The 20664-nt window shown below is 46.0% G+C and overlaps 3 protein-coding genes and 1 long non-coding RNA gene across 7 annotated transcripts; 2 read left to right on the forward strand and 2 right to left on the reverse strand.

Annotated features, from left to right (window-relative positions):
• Positions 1-853: 853 nt before the first annotated feature.
• On the reverse strand, positions 854-1749 carry LOC124072373. The gene is made up of 3 exons (XR_006845488.1): positions 1619-1749; positions 1272-1457; positions 854-1035 (listed from the first exon to the last, which is right to left on the reverse strand). It is a non-coding gene; the product is annotated as an uncharacterized LOC124072373 (long non-coding RNA).
• A 4043-nt stretch (positions 1750-5792) lies between these two features.
• On the reverse strand, positions 5793-10770 carry nubpl (nucleotide binding protein-like). Of its 2 annotated transcripts, none has more exons than XM_046412045.1 (11): positions 10634-10770; positions 8737-8881; positions 8493-8527; positions 8011-8101; positions 7808-7847; positions 7620-7710; positions 7444-7537; positions 6949-7034; positions 6743-6863; positions 6519-6601; positions 5793-6201 (listed from the first exon to the last, which is right to left on the reverse strand). In XM_046412045.1, exons 2-11 carry the CDS (start codon positions 8834-8836, stop codon positions 6118-6120), a joined length of 825 nt encoding a protein of 274 aa, XP_046268001.1. In that variant the 5' UTR covers positions 8837-8881; positions 10634-10770; the 3' UTR covers positions 5793-6117. The 2 variants fall into 2 exon arrangements, with proteins under 2 accessions (XP_046268001.1, XP_046268000.1); XM_046412044.1 differs by lacking the exon at positions 10634-10770 and adding an exon at positions 9705-9901.
• Positions 10321-11535, forward strand: dtd2 (D-aminoacyl-tRNA deacylase 2). Its single transcript, XM_046412047.1, has 3 exons — positions 10321-10568; positions 10656-10725; positions 10829-11535. Exons 1-3 carry the CDS (start codon positions 10458-10460, stop codon positions 11155-11157), a joined length of 510 nt encoding a protein of 169 aa, XP_046268003.1. The 5' UTR covers positions 10321-10457; the 3' UTR covers positions 11158-11535.
• A 408-nt stretch (positions 11536-11943) lies between these two features.
• On the forward strand, positions 11944-20646 carry LOC124071484. Of its 3 annotated transcripts, none has more exons than XM_046412040.1 (19): positions 11944-12368; positions 12769-12892; positions 13001-13137; positions 13222-13391; positions 13634-13829; positions 14227-14447; positions 14532-14617; positions 14723-14784; positions 15134-15372; positions 15711-15900; positions 15992-16033; positions 16182-16302; positions 16807-16951; positions 17444-17674; positions 17851-17911; positions 18035-18669; positions 18810-18927; positions 19376-19445; positions 19739-20646. In XM_046412040.1, exons 2-19 carry the CDS (start codon positions 12769-12771, stop codon positions 20065-20067), a joined length of 3177 nt encoding a protein of 1058 aa, XP_046267996.1. In that variant the 5' UTR covers positions 11944-12368; the 3' UTR covers positions 20068-20646. The 3 variants fall into 3 exon arrangements, with proteins under 3 accessions (XP_046267996.1, XP_046267995.1, XP_046267997.1); XM_046412039.1 differs by having other exon boundaries at positions 11944-12353; XM_046412041.1 differs by having other exon boundaries at positions 11944-12353; positions 17444-17602.
• Positions 20647-20664: the final 18 nt, after the last annotated feature.

The raw sequence follows: 20664 nt of genomic DNA on the forward strand, positions 1-20664 counted from the left end.
CCCCACAGCCCTGAGCGGCGGATGAAGAATTTGCCCTCGCAGCACAGAAGCTTTTAAAAGTGGTGGAGAAAAAAAAAATGGCGCAGTGAAGTCGTTGGTGTCCACTCACGTGCTGCTACCGACGAGCTCTAACAGGGAAAAGGAAGAAGCTCAAAACCAGATGGATCTTAAACTGTAAAGTTTAACTGCATTTACAAAGAAAAAGGGAGGCGAACCACAAACATCATCTACATTAATAAATCAGAAGTGGACAGAAGTGGAATCTCAACAAGGACGTAACATAAGAAACAAGAGAATAAAGCATCAAACCTAAGATGTGCTGGCTGTTTTGAAGCTCATAGGGTGATGGCAGTCTGGAGAACCAGAACTGTGAGGTACTGCTGGGACTGGAACCCCAAATCACCTGTTTACAGGGCAGGTGCTTCAGCCAGCTAAGCCACAACACCTGAACAGCTCAGAGGTCACGATTAGCCTGACTCAGTCTAATCGGGGAGTCGGGGACGCAGATTGGAGCACAGACTGGGACACAACCAGGAACACAGACGAGGACACAGACGGGGATACAGACTGGAACACAAACGGGGACACATACTGGGACACATACTGGGACACAGACAGGGACACAGACAGGGATACAGACTGGGACACAAACGGGGACACAGACTGGGACACAGACGGGGACACAAACGGGGACACATACTGGGACACATACTGGGACACAGACGGGGACACAGACTGGGACACAGACGGGGACACAGACGGGGACACATACTGGGACACATACTGGGACACAGACGGGGACACATACTGGGACACAGACGGGGACACAGACGGGGACACATACTGGGACACAGACGGGGACACAGACTGGGACACAGACGGGGACACAGACGGGGACACAGACTGGGACACAGACGGGGACACAGACGGGGACACAGACTGGGACACAGACGGGGGTGAAGGAGCTTCGTCCTGAAGCCGTCCCTGCTGCCTTTTCCCTCGACTGTTCTGTCCTTTGCATCAGCAGTTTCACTTCTGGAAACACACACACAACACACTCAACACACACTCACACATTCACATTTTGCAATCACGAGCTACTAATGATGACAAACATCTACTGATTATTCTTATATTAAATCTCATTTATCCCGCGGTCACGCAGTAAACATTGTGAAAATGACCACACTCACAGTAAATCATATAATCTCAGAGTGTGATGATCACATTTCTTTGATTTTTGTCTAAGAACTGAATCGAGTTTCATCAACCTTCTTCAGGTGTTTCAGGTACGAGACAATCGGCATCCAGTGCTGGATCAGCTGACCGTCCTCACCGTCTGTTCTCAGGTCTGTTCTCAGGTCTGTTCTCAGGTCTGTTCTCAGGTCTGTTCTCAGGTCATGTACACCAGGTCGGATTCAGAGTCTCAGCTCCACCAACGTTGGCCTCGTTTTTCGCTGGAATTCACAAACCAGAATGTGTCTTCTTTAGCGTGAAGCAGCTTCTTTAAGCACCTCAGCCACAGCACCAACAAGCCGAAAGACATGAGATCAGACATTTTGACTTGTCGTAACAGGATGAGCACAGGTGGTGCCAAGACTGCAGGAAATCACCACACCTGACTCCGAGACTCCTCCAGAACCCTGCCCAGATTCGATCACTCGCTGCTCTGATTTATGTAACGGAGCTGATGTTGAGAAACTGCAAGTATGAAGAGAAAGAAATGAAATCGTACTGATTTTCTTTATAAATTATTCAGACACACACGTCTGGCTGTCAGGCCTGAGGCTTGAGGGACTCAGGTGAACCACATGGCTTATTAACCCTCCAACACACACACACACACACACACACACACACACACACACACACACACACACACACACACACACACACACGCACACACACACACACACAGGCCTTTAACAAGACAATAGGAGGCTCCATCTTTTGACAGGCGAAGTGAACAGGGTGTTGTGCTCCATCTTCGTTCTGTTTCAAACCAGTGGAGCACAAAGCATCATGGGAAATGAGAGGGGGAAGGGCCTGCTTCCACATGTGATTTCTCTTGTTAATTCAGTCAATCAATCTTTGCATCACCACAAGGACAGAAGAAGAAGGAAGGATGACTGAAATTGATTAACCCTCCTCTGTTGAAGCACAGAGAGACAAAGTCTGTTCCCTGATGTTGGACCAACTTGAGGCCAAATTTCAGAAAAAACATGTCACATGATGTCAACGGCGAGAGACAAATCGTTTTTGACCCTGTGATAAGCAGCAGTGGAAAAACGTCGTCCTCTGAGGGTCTGACATCAGCTGCTCATGGCTGTTAGCTGTGACTCCATCGCTGTCCACGCTACACTGACCCGTGGTCAGCTGGTGTCCTCCGTGTCCTCCGGACCCTGACGCATCTCACAGCCAGGTCAATGCTCTGGGGACAAAAACAGCAGCACCACTTCCCAGCTTTGACGTGCAGAAAGGCAGCAGGTTTTATCACATTCCTGGTAAACGACTGCTTTCTCCGTCTGTGGGACGCAAATAATGCAGAGGAGATGAGATGAGATGAAGAGGAGGACGGAAGGCGAGAGAGGACACAAAATGAGAACATCAGTGGGGAAGGAGGACAAGAGAGGAAGAAGACATTAAGAAAGAGGGACTGGATGAGGACAGCGAGAGGAGAAAGAAAGAGAGAAGAGCAGGGGAGGATTCTCATTGTTTTCCCAGAAGAAGAAGAAGACAGATGAGTGTGGGGGTGCTGCCTTAATGAGAACACACACACACACACACACACACAGTGACACAGCACAATTGGTACCAGCTGCTGCTGATTACGGTTATTAACGAGGCAACCCTGCAGTCCCATGGTCAACAACAAGGCCTGTGTGCGTGTGTGTGTGTGTGTGTGTGTCCAGGCGTGTGTGGGTGACTTACTGTAAAAGAAGAGTGTGAAGAATCCTTTGACCTCTTCTTCTTCTTCTTCTTCACATCAGCCTGTTCAGCACGTCATTTCAGCTCTGCTCTCCTTTGCCAGAAATAAAAGTTTTTATTCTCATACTGTTCTTGTTTACAAGTCCAAGCCTTCACCTGCACCTCCAAACACACAGCAGAAGAAGAAGAAGATGGGGAAGCAGTGTTTGTGTCTAAGTTTGTCTCTCCCACTCATTTTCCTCTTCTTCTTCGTCTCTAATTTGGGAAGGCAGGATGTGGTTTTCATAACAATGAGGAGTTACATTTCAGTGCTGACTGAGACACAAATGCACACAGAGACACACAACACAAACATCTTCACACTCTGAGAGCACACACGTATTCCTGAAGCCGCAGCACACACACTCACAGTAACACAAACACACACACAAACACACGGAAGAATTTTCACATTCGCTCAGAACACGAACGCAGATACACACACAGTGTGTGCTGTAGTCATGTGTATCCCACATTATGTACAGCGCTGACTGAACAGTGGCACGCACACACACTCACACACGCACACACACACACGTGTGGAGGAGGAAGATGGAGAAAAATGGAAGTGAGAGAAGCTGCTGGATGAGTGACAGACGTGATTCAACTGCAGCTGAACTCACGTTGTGATGTGGTTTGAGGATATTTTTACCATCACTGTGATCACATGATTATATTGTTCAGTTTTAATGTTTATGTGTTCACGTGCTCATTAGAGTCCCAGCTTTGAGCCTCATCCTGGTTTTGATCTTATGCAGGAGCTGGTTGGTTGTGCACATGCAGGTTTCTGCCTCCGTCGCTCACTTTGTTCCGCACCCGCAAAGACGCCTCAGAGACCTGAACCAGGAGTTCACCTGCTGCAGTTCCAACGAGAAAACGGCAAATCCAGCTTTCTGAAAACAGGATATGATGTGTACATTAGTGGGACTGAATCAACATGGAGGATTTACTGAGTTCCAGTCCACATGTTCACAGCATGTAGAAGGAGTCCTGACATGTAAGCATCCACTCACACTTCCTCTCACACCCGAGATATTCTGCGCTGCTTTCAGAAACGCTGCTGCCTTTAAAAGAAGGAAAAGCAAAAAAGAGTTCATCTCTCTGTAATTCGTTAAATAATTAAACGTAAATGTGATCTCTCAGCATTCTGATGAATTGTTTCCTGTGAGGTCTTAACATAACCTGAATCAATAATATGTTTTAGTCTGTTATATTCTTAATGTTTCTGCTCTCAGTGGTGATGACTCACAAGCAGGAGGAAAACTGAATGACGTGACATAATTTCTGTGTGTCACTTTGGACCAACAGATTATTCGTCATTACTGAGGTTATTCCGACATCACTGAGGTGTGTTTTGCACCTGTCGTTTACTGGAGTACACGAGTGCCCCTCTGTATTGGGCTGTACTTCAGGGGTTTGGGCTCGGCCTCTGACTTCCAGTGAAGGGAAATCTTAATGCTTCAGCACACCAAGACATTTTGGACAATGCTATGCTTCCAACTTTGTGGCAACAGTTTGTTGAAGGCCCTTTTCTATTCCAGCATGACTGTGCCCCAGTGCACAAAGCAAAGCTCCATAAAGACATGGTTGGATGAGTTTGGTGTGGAAGAACTTGACTGGCCCACACAGAGCCCTGACCTCAACCCCATCCAACACCTTTGGGATGAACTGGAACGGAGATTGTGAGCCAGGCCTTTTGGTCCAACATCAGTGTGTGACCTCACAAATGCTCTACTGCATGAATGGGCACAAATTCCCACAGAAACACTCCAACATGTTGTGGAAAGCCTTCACAGAAGAGTGGAAGCTGTTAGAGCTGCAAAGCTGTCTGTGTGTTTACAATGAGACGTCATTAAAGTCCCTGTTGGTGTGATGTCCCAATACTTTTGGAGTTCTGTTTCAGACTACTTCAGTTTTCTACACAACTTCTTCTTGGAGGTAAATTTTGCAGTTTTTACTCCACTACATTTACTGTACAACTTCACTTACTTGTTAAGCAGTAAAGCTGTAGTACTGATACTGCTTTTGTCACACTCTCTCTCTCTCTCTCCCTGTTGACCTTAGGCCAGCGCTGTCTCATCACCATGACGACGCAGCTGGTACCAATTGTGCTGTGTCACTGTGTGTGTGTGTGTGTGTGTGTGTGTGTGCTGCTATGTTCTGCGCCTACACAGCGAGACGTTTCACAGCTGCGGTCAACAGCTTCTGGTGAGGACGGTGTGAAAAAAAAACGCCTGCTGGTTTGGACCCAACGTCTCTGACATCACTGACTCCGCCTCCTCCTGTCATGTGACTCCTGATCACAACAAACATTGACAGACGGGTTATAAATTAAAGAGAAAACACGAATAAATGAGTGGAGAAACACAATGATGGAATGTAACTCAGTACCATTACTCAAGTTCTGTACTTTAATGCAAATCTGAGGTACTTCTACTTTACACTTAGTAGTACTTCTCAATCCACTGAATCACACCAATCAAAATGTGCGTTTGTGGACTCCCGTCTGAAGCCGCAGTGAAGTCTGAAACTCCTGCCAGCTCAGCGTTTCTGCTCAACTGGACCAACACTGAAACGAGAAACGCCGCAGCACGGTTCAGGCTCAGATGGCAAAGGAAGTGAGAGGTTTCTGTTTACTGTTCAATGTGACACCAGCGCCCTCTGCTGTCTGTCCATGGAAGAGCTGGGGATGAACCATTAAAGGATCATTCAGCATATTTCAGGAATGGACTCTGCACGTGGGGCTGATGTGACCTTCCCTCCTGGTTTCTATTTTTATTCTTTATGCATTAATGTTTGTGTGTACACCACAGTTTCTGTCATCATCCAGAATGAATCAAAGTCTGCATTTTAATATTCAGATCCTAAATGAAAATATACATACAGTAAATTACAGAGTACACATACATGATGTAGTGACAATCAAACACATCACACATCTGTGAATACTACTTTAAATATTCCAACAGGCAGACTCCAGCTCAGTTTTATCAAACATCATCACACAACTACAGGAACTGCATTCAGTCAGGAATACTGTAGTACTAGTACACAGTGTGTTCTGCTGCAGTGCATTGGATTAAAGTTAATATGCGTTACTATAGCAAAGATGTTTGTGCTTATGAGTGTCTTCATGTGCGTCCACCCATCTTATGCTGACTTCCTGTTGAAGCTGTCAGTCACTTCCTGTAGTCTCTGGACCACTGCAGACGCCACCCTCCGGTATGCCTCTGCCTACACACACACACACACACACACACACACACACACACACACACACACACACACACAGTAAAGCACTAAGCTCATAAAAACACTCAGAGCATCGTTACTGCAGACAGCATTGTTTTCATGGAAACAAAAAACAAGCACGGACGAATAGAATAAAATAAAACAGAACAGAACAGAACAGAACAGAACAGAGCAGAACAGAACAGAACAGAGCAGAGCAGAACAGAGCAGAGCAGAGCAGAGCAGAGCAGAACAGAACAGAGCAGAGCAGAGCAGAACAGAACAGAACAGAACAGAACAGAACAGAACAGAACAGAGACCTCTGGACTGTCAGGAGACGAGACGACCACTGGCTTTCCTCTGTCTGACATCTCTCTGATGTTGATGTGAAGGGGAACGTCACCTGGAGGGATTGAAATGGGAAATTAAAGGTACAGCATGAAACAATCCCAAATTAAAACGTTTAAAGACGACTCGAGTTTTGTTATGCACCTGTGCAACACACCTGCTGCATGCTGTCCCTGACCCGGGTCCTCCCACCTACCTAACAAGTGGACTCCCAGAGTGTCTGCGAGCTGTCGGGCCCCGTCAGAGCCGAAGATGTGAGTCTGGTGGTTACAGTTGGGACACTGGAAGACGCTCATGTTCTGGACCAGACCGAGAACCTGCAGGAGCACCAAAGCTGTGAGTTCAACCCTCTTTCTTCAAATCGGATTTCACAGCTTTCTCACAGGTCACAGGTTAGATTACCGGCACGTTAACTTTCTTGAACATCTCGGCTCCCCTGCGAGCATCCAGCAGGGCGATGTCCTGCGGCGTGGACACGATGACCGCACCTGCACAGCAAGACAGACACAAGACACGACTGCAGAGGCTGAACTTCTGCTGCTGCTGACTAGAAAACTCCCTCAAATTAAACCTTCCTTTATCATATGGCTTTTTCTTCACTGATAGTTTTTAAGTTATTGGATCTTTTGAAATTTACTTATTTATCTTACAAAATAATTGTTTTGAAACCCAGATAACATTTGACCTGGACCCTGAAATCTACAGCAGCTGAGGTGAATTTTGTGACCAGCACAAAAACAGAATGAACACGATGTGTGTGGTGTGTGTGGTGTGTGTGGTGTGATGGGTGTGATGGGTGTGGTGTGTGTGGTGTGTGTGGTGTGTGTGGTGTGTGTGGTGTGCTGTTGTGGCGTTTCCTTGAGGGTTTGTGGTTACCGCGACAGCCCTACAACTGACCTGCGATTGGGATGTTCTGAGTGACTGACAGTTGGACGTCTCCTGTTCCAGGAGGCATGTCGACTACCAGATAGTCCAACGTCCCCCAGTCCACCTATAAACACACACACACATCTCAGTCTATTAGAACATGTAGTCCAGCTTCAACGATCTCTCAGTCTGAGAGACGTTCTCACCTGTCTGAGCAGTTTCTCTATGGCTGACATCACCATCAGTCCCCGCCACACGATGGGAGCCACGTCCTCCACCAGGAAGCCCATCGACATGCTGAGAAGGAGGAGAATACAAAGAGGTCAGAGGTCAGCACACGAGCTGCAGTTTCATTTTGTTCTGTTTGAGAAGAATAAGCTTCTGACTGACTCACCAGGGAATCCCATAGTTGGTGAGTGGGATCATCAGGTTGTCTGGACGAGAGAGAAAACAGCTCGTTTTTAGCTACAGAAGCTTCATCAAATCTATCAGGAACCTCCAAAGACCCCTGGCTGTGCAAATATTAAATGTCACCGCACACCATGAGAACACAACATTAAAAACCAACGATCGCTGAAAGACAACAACGTGTCGTACTGTCAGAGAGCTCCGGGTTTCCCTTCAGGTTCATCAGTTTGGGAATCGACGGGCCAAAGACATCAGCATCCAGCAGACCGACTGACTTCGACTGAGGCAGAAACAAAGAGCATTTAGAGAGAAGACGACAGACGGCCAACACCTGAACAGACACCAGATGGAAAGCAACTGGCCGTTCTGACAGTTTGAGAAGGCAAAACGGACAGGTGAAAAGGTAACTCTAACTAATTTATTCTGAAAATATTTGGGGTCGTTAGCGGGTCAGCAGGCTGAGCACTCGCTGTCCCATCAACGGTTTCCAGAGTTCAAACTAAACAACTGTTTTCAGACATTATTCCTGGTAAGAACACATTATTTACCTGAAAGAAAGTCCCTCTGTGCCACCACCTCACATTATACACTGATCTGCCTGACTTCAGTGTAACTTCTTAAAACATGAAAGGCCAAAACTGTATGACTGAATGAGAGAGAAGCCTCCTTACCGAATCGTTGGCCATTAATCCGAGCGCCAAATTCACTGCAGACACACAAAAGGACATTCAACATCTTTGCCTGGAAACTTAAAGACAGAAGCTTTTTGAAATGCATTTCATCAGTTATTTTGAAGTAATTTTTGTCAGTTTTCTGAACACTTTTGCCTGCATCGTCGAGCATCAGCGCTGCACTACCAGCCAACATTTGCTCTGGAAGAATCCTTCATTTTTCAGCAGGAAACTGGTGCTGTACCTGCAGTGGTGGACTTGCCCACGCCACCCTTCCCTGAAGCCACGACAATGACTTGTTTGACCCCTGTGATGGGCTTCTGCTTGGGAAGACCTCTCGCCATGTGCTGCCTCTGCCTCTCCTGCAGCGCCTTACTGTCCACCGACCTCTGACACAAACAGGAAGACGAGAGGAGCACAATGAATGAGACATGAATCAAAGGTTCTTAAAAACTCTGACATTTGAAAGGATCAGGAAGTACGTTTCTTTATTTTCTTTATGATCTATGAACTCAAATGTTCTTTGTCAACTTTGACAGTAAAAACAAATACTGGTCGACGGATCGTGTTGGGGATGAATTTACTAGCAGTCCATTAATAAATGATTTATTATCCAAGAATTTAGCGACTAGTTAGACGTTATAATAATAATAGAAGAATTGTTAGAAAATAGTACATTTCTTGTGAAGTCGGACACTGAACTGAAGCAGAATCATTGCAACTGCCTCCAGAGCTACAATTATTATTATTGCTACTGCTACCTTTTAATTAGAAAATAATTTTGCTTTTTAGCTTTAGGAATTAAAAAATAGCAAATATCATTTCAATGTAAACCTTTTAGACCGTGTCAAAGAACGAGTCGCTGGTTAGTGACAGTCAACAACAACTGTCAATGTAAGCCAAGAGATTTCAAATTAAAAACAGACTTCCGGTTACAAGGTTCAAATTAATACACCATTTAAGTAAAATTGCATGCATATTGCGTTATATGTGTATCGATAAAACTGTATTTTGACATTCAAATGTGTTTTCGTATTGTATTTTCATTTTAGAAGAGTTTTGTTCTACCGTCATCGCTTTTATTTCGAATACGAAATCACACTTCCGGCTTCATTCTTGCGTTCTGTCAACCTTGACGTTAACATGAAGCTGCTAGCTAGCTTAGCTGGAGCTGAACGGGGTTGTGCTAACAGACACAGACAGGAATCTCACCTGGCAGCGTATGGACTGCACACAACACGCAGGCCCGTGTGGTATTTCTGTCCGTGTTCGTAAAACTGGAGGTTTGTTCACAGATATTCTCAGTAAATGGGACAGTCTGCTGTATGTGAACGCAGTCATGTTGAGCTGCTGAGATGCTCCTCAGATCGCTAGCTTGGTGCGCATCAAACTTGCGCACAGTACGCATGCGTGTGTGACGTCGGAGTGATTTTTTTATTTTGGGGGGGATTCTTTCCTTCTCCAAATAGTCCCATGTTTCTCCTCTAATCCATTCTTCGCACCTTTTTATTTCGTTGTTTTTTAAAGATATACCCCCAGCTGTTGTGTATGCTTCTTTAATTGTTGTCCTTTTAATCTTAATTACTTACGAATACATTTTAGCTTTATATTGCTTAACAAAAGCTGATGTAGAAAACCGAATCCACCAAGCGATGATGTAAATCAGAAATAACAAGCAAACAAACAAATAATTAGGGAGGTAGAGAGCGAGATAAGGAAACAAATTAAAATAAGGAAGAGAAAGACTGCGAAAACAGTGCGCAGCACCGCGCATCTTTGGGCCAGATCCACTGACGTAAACACGGAAGTGCGTTGCATGAGTTTACTTGCGCTTGTTCTTTCATTGAACGTTTGTGTCAGTTCTGAAGTCGGTATTCGGCTTCACAGTGTGAACCATTTTCCCCATAAGCTGGGCCGACTTTAACCCGGGGACACAGTGAGAGGAAGTTTACGATCCGAGCCGTGATGACGGAGAAGAGCTGCGGTCCGGTGGCTCGGACGGTGCTGCAGCAGTGTCTGCAAGCCAGACTTCAGGTGAAACCGGCAGACGAGCACTCAGAAGCTCAGTTTGTCCAGGTGAGGACAGGTGACCGCTGGCTGCACCTGAAGTGCTGATATTACAGTATTACAGAAACACTGACCTCTTATTGGTCCACATCACAGATCGACAGAGGGATGGTGATTTACATCTGCTTCTTTAAAGGAGCCACCGACGACATCCTGCCCAAAATGGGTCAGTGACCCTCTTTAACCTTTGACCCATTTGGACTCCGTCCTGCTGTGCGCCTCCCGTGAGCCCCTCGTTGTCTAACTGCCGTGTCCTCTCTCCTGTCCAGTGTCCACACTGTTGAACCTGCGGCTCTGTGAGTCCGGCTCGGGGAAGGTGGTGTCGGTGACGGAGCTTCCCGGCAGCCTGCTGATCGTCCCTCAGGCCACGCTGGGCGGGAAGCCCAAAGGCAGGGCCATGCAGTACCACAACAACATCAGCAAAGAGGACGGACTGCGGCTCTACAGCACCTTCGTCTCTCTGTGTGAGAAGGAACTGGCGGCTGCCGCCTCAGCGGGCGGCGGGGCTCAAGTGGCGGTGAAACACGGGACGTATGGAAACAGACAAGTGCTGAAGCTCGACACCAACGGACCCTACACACAACTGATGGAGTTCTGAACTGCAGGGGAAGGCGGGAAGGCTTTGCTAGTGTCATCATCAATACTGTCTCTTAATTAGTGTCTAAATATCTACCAATGAGGCTACAAGGCCCGTGTACTGATGTTTGATTTATGCGTACATTTCTAGTGTGTCGTTTTTGAACTTGTCTCGTCTGAAAATGGCCTTCACTAAAATCACTTTCAACCTCACGCAGGCTCTTGTGTCTGCGCTGTTGTAGCAGCACACAAATGTCCCCACGGGAATCAGATGGTTAACTGACGTATATGGATGTAATGTTTGAGTGTCCGTATAGATTTGGGTATTATTTTGTTCATAAGGTTAACGTGTTGTCATAGTCATTGAAGCTTTTGCACAATTATATGAAATAAAGTTTAAAACCTTGTAGTATTTATATGGCCGTTATTCGACTTTCGACTGACTGCAAAGTAACGCAAGAGTCTCCTCCTGACCAGCAGGAGGCGCTCGGGCGTGCTTCGGGGAACGGAAATAACTAGCACACAGAACGCTTGTTTAGAAATTCTCTGGTTACAGCAGCTTTTAGAACATGCGTCAAATCTGCTCCTCTGTGGCAGCAAAAACACTTCCGGTCAAACGATTTTGGCATCAAAATAAAAGGACACACCTTTGGGAACACAAGTGATCGATTTTACAAAACATAAAAATTGCAAATTTACTGATGTATCTGAGCTGTCTATGTATCATAGTAAAGATGATTTAAAAACATGATTTCTTATGTCAACAACACTAATAGCATAACTTGCAATTACAACCATTCAAATCTGAAGATGTAAATCTTTCATCTTTTCTTGTATGATGTTGATGACAATATTTCCAGACATTTAAAAGCGACAAAGTTAACAACTTGTTTCAGTCAACACCGAAATAAAATGTCAGAATGTTTTTTCAAGCTAAAGAAGCAAAACCTAAACGTTTATTTTGAAAATGTTCAAACCGGAACGTTCAAGGTCGCTGCGTGCTGCTGCTAGCTTAAATCTGCACACCAACAAATGCAACATCTAGCCATTAGTTTAACCTGAATTTTATTACTGCGGATAATTTGTACTTACAGTTAGATTGAGCAAAGTGAACTAAGATGTTTGTTTGCGAACAGCTCAGTTAAATAATTACGCACTCAAACTTGGGCTTCTTTTGAAAGTTGATGACGGTGTAACGGGAATTTATGTTTACCGGATGTAAGATGTTCTAAGGTGTTGTTTTCACGATAATTTTGCTGTCTGAAAATGACACAGATTTTTTTTTCATGCTCAGATAACTTTGTCTTATTTTGGCTAAATTACTGTTCAAAACCCAGATGTGTTTAATAGGGCGTGGAGGAAAATTTGCTTATTAGTAACAAAAAGAACAAGTTTAGCATCATTGTTTATAATTAAATACCAGTTGATTGCTTTTTTTAAGGTATCAACACAGAAATCAAATATCCAGTGTTAAATGGAGAAAAGATAATAAATATTTGATTGTCCTTACAGCTTTACTGTGTGTAAAGTGCATGGATTAGATTGATTTTCATTTGTTTTCTGGCCGTAAATGAGTTGAAGAGTTAAAGCTTGTGCCATCACTTTTGTTTGTTTCTGTTTTCCTCCGTTTCAGATGCCTTCTTTTGACTTAATGGACAAAGTGGAACTTTTTGTGCGGAAGGGAACTTTTCCTGCAGGTGCATCAAAGAGTTCAATGAAAGTGACCCGAGCTGCCAGTAAACACTTTCTCTATAAAGGTATGTCAGAGCAACACCATGTGAACCATGTGGTCTCTCACTGAAAATGATTTTGAATTGGTTTTACTTTCACTGTAACTGACTGTCTGTCCTCCCTCCGTCCTCCAGACGGCTGTCTGTGGCGTTCTTATCGAGGCCGCCTCCTCCGAGTTGTCAGGAACGATGAGGAAGTGAGGGAGATTCTGACCCGTTACCATGACAACAACAATCATGCTGGCAGGGCCCGGGCAGTAAAGGAGATAATGGTTAGATTAGATGACCTTATTTTAACACTTGCTGTGGCGGTGAGGAAGTGAATGAGACAGATCTTCCTCCTCTTCCTCCTCCAGATGATGTACTACTGGGTTGGAGTGACGGAGGCGGTGAAGACCTGGATCAAAGCTTGCGTCGTTTGTCAGAGCCGAACTCCTGCCCAACCGCCCGAGCTGCCTGTCCGCTTCTGCCTGGCCTATGGCTGCGATGCCTCCAGCTACGTTTACCCTGAGCTCAGCTTCCACAGGTCGGACACCACATAACAGTTCTCTGATAAGTTAGAAAATGAAAAAGAATGATATTCTTAGCGTAGTGCTCGTAGTATTGTTAGACATGGCTCAGATTTCTTTGGTTTAAACGAGAGCCCTCCCTAAAAACAGAACCCACAGGAAGTATATTTAATGAGGATAAAAAAGGACCTGAGATGGAGCCCTGCGTTACTCCACACACAGACGGTTCAGGTTTCAAATGAAAACCTCCGTCCTGTAGGTTCCCAAAAGATGCTGAGCGACGGCGAAGGTGGCTGACGGTGGCTCAGAGGGATGAGGGATCGCTGCGATCAAACTCCTACCTCTGCTCGAGACACTTCGAAGCGTCCAGCTTCTCAGTGAGCGAGGAGGGTCAGCTGACTCTATCGCCAGAGGCGGTGCCCACCATCGTCCCTGTGACAGTGCAGCAGGACGAGGTGACGCGACGCAGAGGCACAGAATGATCACCTCTGCACTGCATGTTGCACATGTGCACTATTTACTTTGCATGTATTTGTAAAGTACTTACATTACAAGTTGCCCCTTTGAAAGCAAAAACACAAAGTATATGTAATAGCATGTATCTCATTCCAAGATTTTATTGACACATTAAAACTGTATTGAATTTTTTTGGCCCTTAGTGGAGGTGACATTTTTTGAATAAAAAAAAAAAAATCACTTTTATTTCAAAGGCATAAATCCACTGTTATAAAAGCAAAATTTCCATAAGGTCAGTTAAGGCTTTATTTTTTCCAGGTCTGATCTGCTTTGCGGCTCTTCCTGTGCAGCCTTTAGCTGGTGTAACCTGATCAGGTAATCCCCCTCGGTTTCCAGGTTGCTGTTCCTTCAGATGAGGACGTCCTCCAGTCCAACTCCTTGGAAGACTTCCTGTCCACAGCTGCTGATCACTCTGAAACACCCGTGGAGCTGCAGGAACACCAGTACTGCCTCCAGGCTCCTGACCAGGACTCCATGGTGGTCCAGACAGTGAGGGAGCACAAGAGGAGGAGGACCATCATAGAGCCGGGCTTCTCTGTTTACAGCCAGATCGCCAGGTAGACGTGCGACCACCTGACCGCTTCGTTCACGTGTTGTAAGTTACGTTTTTACATTTGTGTTGAAATGTTTCTGCTTTGCAGGTATTTGAGTCACAGGGTCTTACCTGTGGAAAGCAAGAGAAGCAGATTTGCTTTGAAAAGGATGGCCAAGCGTTTTGGCCTAATAGGTGAGTGGGAAGAGTGATTAAACACAGCGTCGTCATCTTTTACTCCCTAAGTAACCAGATTAATTCAGATTAAATGCCTTTAGGAACTTTTGTCTTGTGTTTCAGACGGGGTGCTGATGTACACTCGAGTCTCGCCTCCTGTCAGAGTACCGCGAAGCAGAGAGGAGGTTTGTTTCATCTCTTTGCAGTTCATTATCAGAATCAGAATCAGAATTCATTTATTTATCCCCGAAGGGAAATTCTTTTAAGAAGCTGAAACTCAATGTGTAAATGTGTAGCTGCAGCAACTTAAGGTTTGCTGGTCACTGGTTTGAACAAACGCTGCATAAGAGCAGGAATTGTCTGGAAAATAAACACCCCTTCAACAGAAAGTACCATCGCACCTGAATGTCCAGCGACAGCAAGTCTAACTCTAGTCTAACCTCAATTAAAAAGATTTTTTTAAAACAATAAAACAACACAGAGCTCAGGAGCTCCCGTGACAAAAGAACCAACCGTGCTGCCTTTTGTCCCCAGGTAAACTCCATCTTGAAGCAGTTCCATGACGACCAGGGTCACTGTGGCCAGGCACTCTGCCAGCGAGAGATCACAAAGCAGTTCTACTGGGCCAGCATGACCCGAGACCTGGCCTGCTGGATCTCCAGCTGCAACACCTGCCTCAACAGAACCAAGAGGAAGTGGCTCCGCTGCAGCGTCTCCAACTGCACCAACTGCTGTGGGCCGGTGGAGCGAGGCCTGGGCCTCACCTTCCACAAGTATGAGCACATTTTACGGCTGAGCTGCTAGAGAGCTACCTGATAATCTCTAATCGTAGAATCTGCTGGATCAATTAGTGATTAAATAATGAACTGTTGTTCAGAAACAGCCTAGAAGCTAAATGAAAAAACTAACACTTGAACACAACACTGCAGCCAGCCACTAGGGGGCGATCCAGAAACAAACCCGTCATCGCCTTCAGTTAAGACAAACAAGTAGCCCAATTAGAACCAGTCACCACAGGACAAACAGTCTGGCCTCTACGGGTGAATGATGCAAACATTATTTTATCTGTATGCTTCTTCTTTGATGGATAATCATCTGTCCTGACCTTCAGGTTTCCGCTTCACAACGCGGCCCTGCTGACTCGCTGGCTGAAGGCTGTCGGTCGTCCTAACTGGCATCCTCGTCTCCGGTCGTCTGTTTGTTCGACACATTTCACAGAGGACTGCTTCGACCGCAGCGGGGAGAAGGTCGCCCTCCATGCAGACGCCGTGCCCACACCCATGGTCCACAGCGACTCAGGCGTAAGGCACAGGAGTTACTTCCTGTACATATCAGGTCCTTGAATGATGAACGAGTGAAATGACAGTAGCCGGTTGTGTCTTTCCTCCACAGAGTCCGTCCAGACGTCCGGCCCAGCCTGCCCTGGGGGAGGAGGTATGTCCTCGAGCCTAAGTCAGGATTTGACAACATATTATACGTTGCACGTCAGAAGAAAGTGACAAGATGATTCCCAGCCAAATTCTGATGCCTTTTCCAGCAGTATTTATCTGTTCACCGCACTCACCTTTCCCTGTGTGAGCAGGCCTTTTTTGCTAAGTACGACGCTGTGGAGCTCTACCTGAGCACTCGCACCTATCCTCCTGGACTGAGCTACGTAGAGAAGAACACCTTCAGGAGGTTCTGCAAGGCGTTTGTCATCAAAGGTGTGTACAAACCACAATCTACATTTGAATAAACAACTAAAGCAACACCTGGAGGAGCTCTGCTGTCGCGGAGTAAAGCCACGCCACCAAGGAGGCTTTTCTCTGAGACATGTGACACATGCACAGTGCTGATGTTCCAGGGTTTTTACTCGTAGCCCCGTTGACATTTAAAAACATGGAATCTGAGCTTTGCTTCACAATCACAGTTTTTATTGTTATTTTTGCTGTTGTTGCTTTTAGTTTCTGTATTGTCTTGTAATTTAACATCTTCGGGCCCAATAATTATTCAAATGAAACAGTCAAGAACCGCTGAGGAACCAGTGTAACGCACCGTTGTTATCATAACTCCATCTGTCTGAAAGTATGGCGAGAAAGTATCCTGAGAGATGCCTCCATTCAGATTGAGACAGTCTGTCTTCAGGTCCAACGCACATTTTGTTCCTGTAGCACTAAACTGTCGCGTGAAACTGAAATGCAAAGACGACTTGTGTCCTGGTTGCCTAGACGATGAGCTCCACATGGTGCGAGGAGGAGATCGGGCACGTTTGGTTCTGAGGAGCAGACAGCAAGTTGAAGCCGTCCTGGAGGATTATCACAACGAACTGAACCACCTCGATGCCAACAAGTGTCTCAGACTGCTCAAAGACAGGTGAGAGGGGATCCCCTCAGTCATGAACCTTTACTGATGCTGCAGAAGGGTCAAAGATCTGGAACACTAATACGCACACAGAAATCATCGTCACTTCCTGTCCATCACAAACAAACAGCCTCATGGTTCAGCCAAGTGTGAGTCAGTCAGTTATTTATCCATTTTGTACGATCCTCACACTGTGTGACTTCGCTTAAACCCAAGAAGGCAAAGTTTGGCACAAAGCTGCGATTGTTTTCAGTTTTTGTGTTTGTTTGGGGTTTTTTTTAGATAAAGATTACAGTTAACACTGGAGGTGCAGCTTCATGCTGGTGTATTAACAACCTGCTCCTGGTTTACACAGTGGTGGACGTACTTGAGTCAAAATATAAGTAGTCCTGGTCAAGTATTACTGCAGTACCAGTGAGAAGTTGTTGTTCAGTCCAGTCTTTCCTTGAGTTAAAGTACTGAAGTAAATGTACTTCATTACTGTCCACCCTGAATCTCTGTAAGGTACTTCTGGAAAACCATGAGGTCTGATGTGCTGCAGTGGATCCACAGCTGCTCAGAGTGCAGCAGCAAGAAAAGGAAAAATCCAGAAACAGAACCAGGAGGACCAGAATCCCTTCTGGAGGTGCTGAGTCCACCACAGAGTCGTGACGATGAAGTCAGGTGTGTGCGAGACAAACTTAGAGCTGCGCTTCAGCCAGCGAGCAGGACAGAAGGAGCTAAAAGTCGTCAGAGGTAAACCGGGAGTTACTGGAGCAGTTGGAGTATTAATGTTGGTACAACAGCAATATTCAGAAACACAGTAAACTGTCACAGTTCAACAGAAGCAACAGCGATAGATTAAAGTAGCTGTAATATTAATGAACAGTTCATAAAGTTTGAATTTCACCTTTTTCGTCTCCTGTCCACAGAGGACAGGATGATGGTGATCCTGATGGTGATGAAGAGAGGCAGTCGGCAACAGGTTCAGAGGTCAGAGTGGCAGGTTTCACGCTCAACTCAAACACACACACACAACACCTGTACATCACCTGTGTCTGCTGGAAGACAGTTTATTTTATACCACCAAACCTGAGTATTTCATCTCAATCCTAGGAGAAACCTTTGTCCTCCCAGCTTGTGACTCCCATCAGCCCTCAGCCCAGAATTCCCATCCTTCTTCATCTAAGAACTCCCATCAACCTCCAGCCAAGGACTCCTAACGCCCCCTTTGTTGTCAGACTGTTGTCTGTCAGTAGAGCGACCCCTCAACAGTCTGAAATCCAGAAGGGGACAGATGGCTCTGACATTCAGCCTGAGAGCCAAAGCAGCCTCATGGTTCAGGTAGAAGCTCAGCCAGAGGAGCAGACACAACCTCAGGACCAGAAAAAGACTAGTGGCTCTCAGGGTGGCACCAGAACACCTTGCTGTGGCATATCCAAACCCCTCACAGAGTCTTGTCCTCCACCTGAGCCCCCAGTGAAACCTTCACCAGTTGCAATCAAGAAAATGGAACCTTCAAGTCAAAACAGAGGACTTAAGACCAGGTCCCAGTCCGAAGCGAAGAGACAAACCCACATCCAGCACCCGGAGCGGAGAAAGGCAGACCTGGAGGCGGGCTCATTGACGCAGAGGAGCTCCGGCTGTGGTCTGGAGCCTGTGGTGGCCCAGAGCACCAAACCCTGGCCCGTCTTCACCATAGGCGACTCTGACCAGGCACAGACAGCCAGACGTCCTTCTGAGGGGGACAAGTGAGTCACAGAGCACTACTGACCCAAAAGATGTGCTGCTGTCCCTGAACTGTAGTCTTCCTTTATAGCTACACAGTTAATTAATGTGTCTTAACAGTATTAGTACATGTGGTAGTATGTACTGAAGTACTTGTGTGCAGGCCTGCCCCCTTTCAGAGGCTCAGGAGTCTGCAGGCCCGGATGGTCATCCAGCAGTGCAGTCAGGCAAAGGTTAAGACCAAACCAGCCATGGATGGAGCGGACGCTCAGTGGGCGGAGGTGGGCGTGTTTGTGTTTGTTTCAACTGTGTCTTAAATGTTCTTTAAAGATGCACTTAGACAAGGGGGAGGAGTTTCAGCTGGATGAGTCGCAGTATCTGGTTGGCTGGTTCACACACTCTAATAATAAACACTTACAATGTACATACAATTGGGAAGAGGGGCAGGGCAATGTTTAACCTTTTAGATTAAAATGTGCTCAACTTTGACTGTTTTGAGTGTTTCTTATCTTTGGATGAGTCGATTTGTCCGAGTTTGAACTGCGGATTAGTTGTTGGGATGATGTGCCTTTTATTTGTTGAGTAGATAATCCAACATGTAAAAAGAAGTGGGCCTTTCCATGTGGTCCTTTTACATAAACTACTGACTGAATTTAAAGTGAATGTGTGCTTTATGGCGTAGCTGTAGCCTCCACCGAGTGGATCCTCACTGTGCCTCTCTGTCCTCAGATCCAGGAGGGAATCGTGGTTTATGTGTGCTTCTTCCACGGAGCCGCTGAGGACGTCACCCATGAGATGGGTAAGATGTCTTTTTACTCTACAAGCTGTACTGTGGCCCAGTATTATACAGCATTTCCTCACATAAAAACCAGCAGTAAGAACGGGGTCTCAGCTGCCACGTGTGGTCGACTCAGGATTTGTATGGTCTTCATTTAAAAATTTCAGGCAACCATTTAGGGGACAACAGCATCCTAAATTCAGAATGAGGAACATGAGACAAGTGACCATTTCATTCACAGAGTTACATTTTCTGAGCTTTCATTTCTGTAGAAATCCCACCTCTTTCCTTTTCTTTTGTGATCTCATCAACAGCCAGCAGACTGATGACAGTCAAACTTTTCCGAAGAGAAAATGGGCGTGCAGTTTCTGTTCTTGACCTTCCCGGGAGCGTTTTGTTGATTCCCCAGGACTCCCTAGCGGGGGAGGTGGTGCCCAAGGGAAGGATTCAGTACAAGGGGAGGTGTGAGCGGTGGAGGGGAGCCCAGCTCTTTTCACACCTGGTGTCCGCCTGCAGAGAGCTCATGTCCTGCTCGGTGAAGTGCACAGAGGCAGGCGTGAAGGTGGAGCGGGGAGTCTACAGACCACAACAAGAGATCCACCTGAACTCTTTAGAACCGCTGACACTCCTGCTGGAGTGCTGAGCTCCACTCAGGAAGACTAAAAGCAAATTATCCCGATGGTGAAGAAAACAGCGACAACTGAAAGAGTTTTACAGAAGGAAAACAACAGGATTTCTGTCTCTTTGTATGTATTTGCTGTGATGTAAATCTGTGATTTATGTGTCTCGGTTGGTCAGTCCCACTCTGTCTCGTTCTTCTCTCAGAAGGTCGAAGCAAAGCCAAACTTTGCTTATGATGTTAGTGACCAGCAGGAAACGTCAGACGGTCACCTGAGCTCTGGTTGTGGTCATGTGTCAGAGCCACCACTCGTTAACTGCACCTGATTACCTAATGGGTTCCTGTTTCCTGTGGCGAAGACATCGTGGTTTGGGCTAAAAGGGCTCGGAAAGCACCGGAGCTCTGTGGCTCAGAGGGAGAAGATAAATCAGGCTTTGATACACAAATGATCACTTTGTACACACTGCTGTGTGAAAAAACTGCTCATACTGTTTATAATGTACAGTTCAGATAAGAAAAATCTGATTAAAAAACTGTTGTTACAAAATAGGACTCTGTGCATCACAGTCTTTGCCTTCCCAGAGAGGATTTCACATCACACAAGCCCCAAAATACACTGAG

This window comes from Scatophagus argus, chromosome 15, assembly GCF_020382885.2.
Source record: "Scatophagus argus isolate fScaArg1 chromosome 15, fScaArg1.pri, whole genome shotgun sequence".
Taxonomy (NCBI): Eukaryota; Metazoa; Chordata; class Actinopteri; family Scatophagidae; genus Scatophagus; species Scatophagus argus.